Source organism: Argentina silus (assembly GCF_951799395.1).
Source record: "Argentina silus genome assembly, chromosome: 14".
Classification (NCBI taxonomy): Eukaryota; Metazoa; Chordata; class Actinopteri; order Argentiniformes; family Argentinidae; genus Argentina; species Argentina silus.
This window is the reverse complement of record NC_139668.1, coordinates 2,014,963-2,026,216: the sequence shown is the minus strand read 5'-3', so window position 1 is coordinate 2,026,216 and position 11,254 is coordinate 2,014,963. Positions and strand designations below refer to the sequence as shown.

At 40.6% G+C, this 11,254-nt stretch overlaps 1 protein-coding gene across 1 annotated transcript; it reads right to left on the bottom strand.

Moving 5' to 3' along the window:
* Positions 1–4,187: 4,187 nt before the first annotated feature.
* Positions 4,188–11,032, bottom strand: gyg2 (glycogenin 2; the record flags this gene model as incomplete). The annotated part of the gene is made up of 8 exons (XM_083685000.1): positions 10,923–11,032; positions 10,007–10,181; positions 9,228–9,390; positions 8,827–8,953; positions 7,196–7,379; positions 6,234–6,347; positions 5,559–5,726; positions 4,188–4,313 (listed from the first exon to the last, which is right to left on the bottom strand). Exons 1-8 carry the CDS (start codon positions 11,015–11,017, stop codon positions 4,188–4,190), a joined length of 1,152 nt encoding a protein of 383 aa, XP_083541126.1. The 5' UTR covers positions 11,018–11,032.
* Between the last annotated feature and the right edge of the window lie 222 nt (positions 11,033–11,254).

Here is an 11,254-nt window from a genome sequence, read left to right as displayed (position 1 = left end):
ACAATCCAACTATCTGTGTGTGTGTGTGTGTGTGTGTGTGTGTGTGTGTGTGTGTGTGTGTGCGTATTCATGCATGTATGTACACGTACAGTACAGTACATGGAGGTTGGATGAGCCATGTGCAGTATTGTCTGTGTTTGAGATGTATGCCACACAATGTCTGTTAAGACTTTTGCTTACTCATGAAAACTCTAACTTAACGTTTAACCTATAGTCAAGCAAAATGCTGTTGATACCATCTCTTAAAGGGGCAGAAAGCCTATATGTGTGTGGTATACTGAGGTGTTACATGAGAAAATCTGAACTGAACAGGTGTGTGTATGCTTGCAGGGAACATATGGCACATACACTCACCGAACACTTTATTAGGAACACTATACTTATACTGGGTAATACCTTTGCTCTCAAAACAGCCTCAATTCTTTGTGGCATTGATTCCACAAGATATTGGAAACATTCCTTTGAGATTCTGGTCTATGATGACATGATTGCATCACGCAATTCCTGCAGATTTTTCAGGTGCACTTTGAAGCTGTGAATCTCCCGTTCTACTACATCCCAAAGGTGTTCTATTGGATTCAGATCTGGTGACTGGGAAGGCCACTGAAGAACACTGAATTCATTGTCATATTCATGAAACCAGTTTGAGATGACTTTTGCTTTGTGACATGGTGCATTATCATGCTTGAAGTAGTCATTAGAAGATGGGTAAATTGTGGCCATGAAGGGATGCACATGGTCAGCAACAATACTCAAATAGGCTGTGGCATTCAAGCGATGATTGATTGGTATTAATGGGCCCAAAGTGTGCCAAGAAAACATTCCCCACACCATTACACCACCTCCACCATGAGAAGGTGTACAGGTGTTCCTATATAAAGTGCTCAGTGAGTGTATATTACTTTAGTGCCACAGGGAAATGTGACTGCAAAAAATTGTGACTGGAAAATGTAATTATTTTACCATGTTCACAACGACTAGAAATAACTCAGTTGTGCAACTGCAATTTTCACTGCACAGAGAAGCCTTCACATGTAGCCTATATGCCAGATGGACCTCACCAATGAGATACAACCAGATTGAAGTGTGCCAACCAAAGAGAAGGGTGTAGATCTGAACAACCAGCCAAATATCTCTGGTCCCTGCTACTGTCCCTCTACCTCTGGAGCAGTCTCAGTCATGTGTCATCCATCTCCACAGCTGAATGTCATTACTTTTCCAATCCATTCTCAATTAGACTTTTTGGAAGAGTCATACCATATTGGTCAAACCACAGATTAAATTAGCACACCAACTTTGGAGACGAATCAGAATAATCATGCAACCACCACCACACAGTATGACACCGCATCCTAATATACTCTGCCGCGTGCGATGATCTTCTCCTTCTCCAATGCGTTTTGATTAGGAAGTGAGTGGAGGACAGAGGAGAGGAATTGAGTTTCTAACAATTGAGAAAGGGTCATATGGTCACAGAGAAAGAGAGCAAGAGGGAGAGGGAGAGGGAGAGAGAGACTCTTCTTTTCAATTGTCCTGGAATCACAGGTGTTTTATTATATAAGGACCCAGGTGGAAGCACTTTATTTTTGGGAGAATATCAGACGGCAGAATACTTTGGCATCTTTGAGAGAACCAACAGATGATTAACGCAGCCCTTCCTGTGAGGGATCAGTGTCCACTGAAAATAGTTTAAGAGAGTAAACAACTGAACTATACTCCAGCTTTCTCTCCACACATATACCCTCTGGTTTATTGCTTGAAGACCCTGTTTTTAACAGTGCATGCAGTTTGCTTGGGTTCCATCCTGCTGCATAACAGTGTTATTGTACCTGACAGCTAAGGAATTCTAGGAAACATCTGGGTGTCAAAAAGAGACTGAATAAACAAGACTCAGTCAGTAGTGAAATTCTTCAGTTGGGTCATTGTAATGTCAGTGCCACTGAAAACCTGTTATGAAAATAAGACTAGCAGGAGCCACTTGACTGATTAACGGTGTGGCTGGTTAAAGATGAGATTATTCAATTCAATTCAGTCTTGCTGTATCAAGCTGCTGCAATTCTGAGAATGGTGAGGTTCTGTCGAGACAGATAAGAGACAGGTGGCAGAAGGTGGCCTTTGAGAGGCTAGTTACTACCAGAAAATAGATTTTCAATCAGTCTCAAGTCTTTTCTTTCTTTTTATGTTGTATTTCATCTTTCAGGATAGCACACACTGTATCCCTAAGACTTTGTTCTCTGCATCCTCCAGACCCTATCATTGAGCACAGTGCACATTGGCATCATTCCATCCTGAGAAAATTATTGTGTACAGGCCTACAGTATTGAGGAATAATGTTCCTACAACGCTAATGGATAAGATCACTGAGGCTAATATTACTCCTTCATGACCCTTATAACAGTAACAGTGTAATTTCTTGTATTTACCAAGAACAGATTGAAGCAAAACACCACAGTGCTCTCTGGTGGCAAAATAAACTACACCACGTGAAGAGAAAATGAAATGGAACAGGGTTGCTATGTTTTATACAGCAAAAGGACATTTATTGTTAACGTAAGCAACACAATGTTATAGACTCAGCATCCTCCATAAGAAGATTTATGAAATACAGCATGCAATAGATCTTGATGAGTGCTGGATGAGGTTGGTTGGCATTAAATTTAAACCCCATGTCTCAGTGTAACCTGCATGCCCCGTTTTCCCTGTTACCTTCTGGCAAATGTACCGGAAAATCCAGACCCTGGACCAACAGGTTCCAGAACAGCTTCTATTCTACCCGCAGGCCATAAGACTGTACAACTGCTACCTTTGTTTACGTGACAAATACACTTTCATTTGTTTTGATTTGATTTGATTTGTGAATCAACCTATTTGGTAACACTTAACTTAAGGCCAATGAATTACACAACTTGTTGTAGAAATGTATGATTATCTTATAATGGCTTACTATTGTTTCATGAGTTAATGTTAGACAGTTTGAGTCAATCAAAAAGAAAAACATAATATTACTTTAATTGACAAGACATTATAAAGGCTCATACATGCTTACAAGCAATAATGCGATATATTTGTTGTCTTAAAGGCACCATATGCAGGATTGCGCCCTCTTTTCACTGCAATGGGAATTGCAATGACAATTCAGAATAGTGTCTCCTCCTCTCTCCCTCCCCTGCAAACTACTTCTAACTGAAACAATGAATCTGCCAATCATGGTCACGTTTCTTTCCAGCGAATGTCTTAGTTATATGACCTTGAAACTAACAAAGATAGTAATGCAGTCATTATTTAGTTTGGAAATGTTCACGGGAACATGAACATGGAAATGAACCAGCCAGCATAGACGCCGACACTTCACATGCAATGCTTTACCAGCAGTTGTGCATTCATACTGTGACAGAAAACCCTGTCATGTATACCCTACACTACACCATTCCCAAGCCCCATTATCTCCTTCAACTACCGACTAGCTTTCTGTTGTGAAGCCATGTCTGTCACCGAGGGCAAGGGTGCACACCAGCACTGACAAATGCTTGCTTGCAGCTCAGGCAGTAGCCAATGAGCAAGTTGCAGGTTACATGCCCCGAACATTTAGGAAAAGCTAATTCAGGCAGAAGTGCAGGGTGTTGGCAGATCACAGAATACCAATGCATCATAAGTAATGATTCAGCATGGTTATTTAGCTACATTGTCAAGAGGAAAAAGCTAACATTGCACCTTTAAAGGAGCTGTGTATGAGTCTGTTGGAAATATGCCACCTCTGGCCACCGAGGTGAAATTCAGTTTGAAGTTCCAAACAATAACTTCCTCCCTAATAATAATATTACCCCCAAGATGGCAGTGTCGGACGTTAGCAGTTGTATTTCTGCATGCACACACGATTTGAAGAGGCAGCCACAGAGAAAGAAAGGCGAAAAGTCCACTCCCCTACAATACCCCAGGCCAATTGTAAACAAACCTCTGTCATCCCTAGACACTTGATTTTAGACTTTACAGGACCAAAACATATTTCTTTCAAGGGATCTCATTCCCTGATCGTTACTGATTAAACATAGTCATTACAACCATGAGAAAGCTTCAATGTTACATAATACATCTTTAAGTATGGATTATATTCTTAATGTAACTGACAGCTGAACATGAGTATACAGTACTTGTCAAAAAGTATAATTGCTATGCATCCACACAATCTGTTAATCCAGGAATCTGTCCAGTTTCTTCTGGATGTTGTCGAATGAATCTTTCCCCAGGTAATCTGCTAGGCCCTCCTCCCACATCCTCCGATGTTCCAGCTCATCCTCCTCCATCTCTGTGGCTGTCTACAATGTTCAGGAAATAACAAAAATGATGAACGAGATATGGCATCTGCAGCCATTCCATTCACCATCACCACAGTAATGAAAAATGTAGACATGAGGAACAAATCATCAGGACAAGACATCAGAATAAATCAAGGAGCACTAACCAAGGGCCTTGAGCTGATACGGTTTGATCTCTTTTCTAAGGTCACAGAGTGTTGTTGCCATACACCAGCAGAGGGTGTTGCAAAATAATAATTTAATATTGTAAAGGAAATCTTGACAATCTGTCATTATGAGCATGATAATTTATGGGGAATAACACCAAAGAATGCCAAACATACAGTACCAGTCAAAAGTTTGGACACAAACTTGCCAAGAGTGTGCAAAGCTGTAATCAAAGCAAAAGGTGGCTACTTTGAAGAATCTAAAATACCATATGTGTTCCTTCATAGTTTTGATGTCTTCAATATTAATCTACCATGTAGAAAATAATAAAAAGAAAGAAAAACCATTGAATGAGAAGGTGTGTCCAAACTTTTGACTGGTACTGTACGTGAACATGTAGTGCTTATTTTATTCATTATCAGTTTGCTCCTTACAGCTTTGTGTTTGTGGCAGTCTATGGATTTGAGGTAGGCTGAAAAGTTACCGGAGCTTGTAGCGCTTATTTGAATCATTTTCAAGGATTTGACAGTATTACTTAAAAACGAAAGGTCACTCTTCTACTCTCCTCTTTGCAAGCTATTATGACATTTTTAATGATAACAACCAATCACTTTAGCTGCACCGTCACAGGATGAATCGGCATCACCTCGAAACTCTTGACACTGAGCTCTATGGCAAGACGCATCATTCACCCAAATTTTGTCTAAATTGGCCAATCAGTGTAATTGTGTAAATGCTGCATCTGTATGGCAAGACTCATCATTCGCCCAAGTTTCGCCAAAATTGTCCCTGTGGTGTCGGAGATACAGTCTATGCGACATACAAACAGACATAAAGCATGTGACATACAAACAGACATAAAGCATGTGACATACAAACAGACATAAAGCATGTGACATACAAACAGACATAAAGCATGTGACATACAAACAGGCATAAAGCATGTGACATACAAACAGACAGAGCCCGAACCATAGTCCCCTCCCTGATTTCATCGTGGTGGACAATGAATACACAGTCTCATCAACACTAGAAATAAGGAAATAAGGATAGGTTATTAACTATGTAGGTTAGTGTAGACAGGAATGGATGACTTACAGATTCTGTAGCAGGGCCTCCATTGGCGTCTGAGACAGTGTCTGTGACAGTGTCTGTGACCTCTGACCCAGAGTCTCCACCCTCCACACTCACAGGTGGGTCTTGGGTGTCTGTCCATTCTGCTGCTCCTCTCTCATTCACTGAAGATGTGTCCTCAGATTGTGTACCCTAAAGGAAGAATTGGCACAGCACTACGTGAAATTATGTCATCCCACAATAAACAACAATAACATGCAGCTTGGAATTATCTTGACAATCACAGGACTATTGTGATGGTGTATACTTTAAGGGTGGGTAGTTTGTAAAATGCATTTGATTGCGTTCTACCAGGTTGCAAGTATATAAATCATTGGACTGAAGCATACTATCACAGGTCTCTGAGTCAGACTGACATGTGACTATAGGTGTTTCCCACACTTTTCTCCCCCACGATGTAATTGGTATGACACATTGCTCTGTGTGCAGTTGCTAGAATCACAACCTCAGGTGTGTGCCAACATGACAAGGTGTGTCTCCAAATTCTTATCCGCTGAGTAAAATCCCAGGGACAAATTCAGATTGTAAAAGAGCTCTATGAACAAATTCCACACAATCCCTTTGTCATATAGAAATAACAGAACAATAATAATAATAATCACATTATTATTAAAAACAAAACAGAGAAAAATCACTCACCATCTCCCTCTGCTTTATAGACAATTCAGGCCTCTCTGATGTCAAAGTGAGATCACTGAGCAACAGGTGTGTGAGGTCTTCTACAAAAGGTGCCTTTGCTTCTGTCTCCTGTCTCTGTAAAATAAGAGTGATGTGTTTTACTGTTGAGAACCACCTATGGTAGAAGAGTGGAGATGGGGCAGGAGCGCTGGACTGTGACCCCTCTCTGGTATATGTGCACTCCAGTACCACCCAGGAGAAAGCACATATGTACCTGGTTGACGAGAACATGTGACATCCACACACACAACCTATTAAATGCAAATATTTACTTAAAAGTTCAAATGTTGTAAAACATCTGCCATGACTCATTATTATATAAGTAAGACATCTTTGCTTTTGTGATGTGGTTGTCATGATAATGCAAAATATTAAATATACAGTGGGAGTGAAATATGAGTATTCAGTATATAAGTAAATTCTACTAGTAGCTAAAATAAATAAGCTTCTGTTACAAGAAAGTCATGAAAATGATTTTCTCTCATCATCAGTAAATTTGCATTCCCTGTGATATCATCGTTTTACTTGATTCGTCTCTACAGTATTTAATGGGGCAATTTTGGTACATCAATATTTGTTTATGGTATATCTATTTATATATAGCCATTGACTCTTGAATAATTTAACTTATAAATGCCTCTAGAGCTCAGTTCAACTGTCTTACCCCATCAGAACCCGAAATATAAGGTTGTTTTACAATGCAATTGTAAACAAACATTGTATAGCTTCAAAATATGGTTAAAACTATAATTTTGATCTCATGGATGGTCAGACCTCACATCCATAGCTCTGTCTATGAATTTAAGGGGTGGTTACATATCTCCAGCCCCATCCTTCAGCTGTTTACCAAATAAAGTGGCGATGAGAACGCTTTGTTATTGTTTGAATCCCAGATTGCCCCATTAAGACAGACGGTTCCTTACAACTCGTAGTGGCCCAGAGTGTTGACCCGTCTTTGTGAGGAGGGGGGATGTGTGATTGAGGTACTCCTTCCACCACAGGGTAACAAACTGTCCCAGGTAGTCCTCGCCCCTCTGTGAGTTATAACGTAAATGCCATGGCTTGACTGCACCCAGGAAATGGACAATCCTTACATTGTGACCATACCTGTGAGAGACCATATCAACATCATAACATGATCAACAACAAAAAAGCAGTAGATCATACAATTACTATGAGGTTATAGTAGAGATTCTCAACTTTTATTTGATGGTATTTGTGTATATATTGGTTTCACCATTCAGAAATTACAACACTTTTTATGCATAGTCCCTCTGTTTCAGGGTACCCAAAAGTGATGTGACAGATGTATCAAATGTCCAAATTAAGCACTCATGTTTAGTATTTGGTCGTCCATCCGTTGCATGAATAACCTGAATTCTGCAACCCATTGACCCCACCAGACGCTGGGTATCTTCTCTGGTGATGCTCTGCCTGTACAGCAGCCATCTTCAGTTGTTTGTTTTGAGGTCTTTTTGCCTAAAATCGTATCATAAGGAAATTAAATGCATGTTCAATTGGATTTTAATCTGAAGATTGACTTTAATCTGAAGTCAAGAACTTTCTACTTTTTGGCCTTGAAAAACTCCCTAGTTGCTATGGCAGTATGTTTTGGGTCATTGTCTTACTGTATGATAAGGCGCCATTCAATGAATTTGGAGGCATTTTCTTGTACTTGCAGACAAGATGTTTCTGTACACTTCAGAATACATTCTGCTGCTGCTGTCAGCAGTTACATCATCAATTAAATTAGCCAGTTCTACTGGCAGCTATACATGCTCTAACATTAACACCCCCTCCACCATGTTTCACAGATGAGGTGGTATGCTGTAAATCTTGGGTAGATCCTTTTTTCTCCAAACTTTGCATTTGCAATCACTCTGGTACATGATAATATTCATCCATCTGTCCACAAGACCTTTTTCCAGACCTCTGCAGGCTTTTTAGGTACTTTTTAGCAAACTGTAAGTGACCATCCTTTTTGAGGATAACTAATGGTTTGCACCTTGCAGTGAAGCCCCTGTAGTTCGGCCTGTATTCTGCGGATGGTAGTCTTTGACACATTCACGCCTACCTCCTGGATAGTGTTCATGATCAGTAGGATAGTCAAATCAAGAAACTGTTGATTTTGGCAAGCCTAAGGTTTTTTTCAGATTTTTCAGCCTAATAAAGGTCTCCTTGACTGTCTTTGACACCATTTTGGTCCTCATGTTGACAGACAAAAATAGCAGATTCCAAAAGCCTCGGATCAACACTAGACATTGACAGCTGTCTTATGCCTGCACAAATTATGTGACGGAACACACCTGACTTACCAGAAACACCTGTCAAGCCAATTGTCCCATTACTTTTGGCTACCCTGAAATATGCATAAAAAGTGCTGTCATTTCTGAATGGTGAAACCAAACAAATACCATTAAAAGGTAAAAAAAGGCTGAAAATCTCTACTTCAACCTCACAAAAGAAGAAGAAAAAATGCTTCACTGTCCCATTACTTACGCAGGCCACTGTAAATCCATATAATGGTAGTGATACTGGTTCCAGTAATACTTACTGTTGGTAAGCAGGTAGGTAGGTGTAAACTCCATTGGCACTGAGGTTGTATACAAAGGGCAGGTGTTTCCTGATGTCTTTAACAGCCCAGTCACTGAAGAAGGTGTTTAAGAGTCCCTGGTCTCCTCCTAGAAACAAAGAGGATTGCAAATGACACAGCAGCAGTTTTTCCAAACAGTGTTTTTTACAGCTCAAGTCTCTTGTGACCATCATGTCACACTTAAATCTCACTAGAATGAAATGAAGAGGAAAGCATTTGAAAGTGATGTCATAATAAAGTGACAAATGTGCAATAAGGTTACGGTGAATGTATGGCATTGATTGGTTGAGGATCTTCCATGTACAGTATGGCATTTTATATCAATATGGTCATGTTGAAGTTGGAGTCATTTCAGGTTGAACCATCAAAGCTGCCGTGTTGACGTGCGTGTTCCAGAAGCCTGGCGTGGGTGTCCAGGGAGGGTCGGAACACAAACACCCCCGAGTTGAAGCAGTCCGGCCATCCAGGGTCAGGAGTAGCCGAGAGCTCCTCACGCTCAAACAGCTCATCCACGTTGCACAGCACCTACAGGGTGGGTCAACAGGAGACACTAGCTTAGCACACTCAGATGTGCCACAGCTGAGGATGCTGTTGTTATAATTCATTCTGAATGAGCAAGACATGCATGTTCTGAGTTGTCAGTTGATCCTGGTTGATCATTCTATATTTATGACCTCAAATAATGGACACTATCTACTTGGCCAGGACATTCAAACATGCTCATCTCTACACATGAAAGACCTCTGTATTTGCCTTTACAGAGCAAAGATACCATAGTTCATCTAACATCAGTGTTGGGTATTGATTTTCATGTTAACAACCGGGTTCATGTTACAGAAATGTGTTGCACAACTCAAATGTTAAATGTATTGGCTGAAAAAACAAGCCCCTTATGTGGTGCCTTTGAGAATATTAGGCATGACTTTCTGGAATGAACATGATTTTGGCATGACATGGTTATCTGTACGTCTGATTGGTTCCTTGTTATACAAATTGCCAACTGTATTTATTATACTCATAACAAGCATCACAAAGTATTATTAATTAGGCCTACATGTACTGTATATAGACTATGGATAATTGATTATTGTGTTCTTGTTTGGAGCCACACCAAGTCTTTGTGAGCAGTAAGTGGACTCACAAGTGTGTCTGCGTCCAAGAACACACACTTGCTGTATTGGGTGAAGGTCCAGCAGTGGAGCTTGGTGAACGTGACCCCCAGTTCAGGTCGTCCGAGCCAGGCCAGGTGTGTCCTGTCGGTACTGTCCAACACATCCACCAGCAGAACCTCATCGAACACCTGTTCCAGGGCGAGACTAGGGAACGGGAAGGTCATAGACTAACATTAGATTTCACATGACTGCAATAGACTATAGACAGAGAGTAGCAGAATGATTCAAATGAATCTTATATCTAAGACATTGACAACTGGTAGTTCAGGGACCTCTGTTATTGGACGACGAACTGTACAGATAAGGGACAGCAGAGACACTGGCATCCTATTACATTGATCGATCAATACTCACGCTCTTCTACAAATCTTTAATTGAGAGTGTTTTGACTTTTTGCATTATATGTTGGTTTGGTAATGCCACTGTTGCACAAAAGAGCATGTTGAGGCAACCACCCCCTGAACCATGACTTTGAACTGCTCCTATCACCACGCCCACTAAGACTAGTGGGTAGGTCTACCATACGTCTACCTATGCCTCGCCACACATTAACATGAACTCTAGTTCTACTGGACTGTATTATATTATATCACATTGTCTTGTACTGTATTGTCCTGTTTGTAAATAGTCCGGTAATATTGTCTTGTTTGTAACGCCTTTTTATCGTCACATGATGCTGCAAACTAAATGTCCCTATGGAAACAGTAAAGTTAGTAAATAATAAAATAATTATAACTAATTTCAGTGTATATTTGTCATCTATTGTACTGTATATACTGTAGTATAGTCTTGGGTCAGAGAAAAACATTATATTAAATCAATATACCATTTACCGCCCCATAAAGGTCCATCGTATTGTGTTATTATAATGTCTATCTCTCTCACCGGGCTTCCCTGGAGACGTTGGGTGAGACCATCACAACAGTCTGGCGGGTCGTCCCGTGCCGCCGTAGACTCTGGCCCACCACTGCTGCCCCCATACAGTAGGCATCAGTGGTGGCCAGGGTGACAAAGGCCTCATCAGCTGGAGGAGACAGGGGGACGGGCTTCAATTTCAATTCTGACACCCAATGTTGCCAGTCGGTGCACTGTGTCAGATGTGGGTCACTAAGCTTGCTACTGTATAATTAAACACGGTAGCAGTCTGAACTTGTAGTTTTCACTGCTTTATGGGGGAAAGACTGCATTTCAAAAAGCAAATCATTTACAGGCGAAAT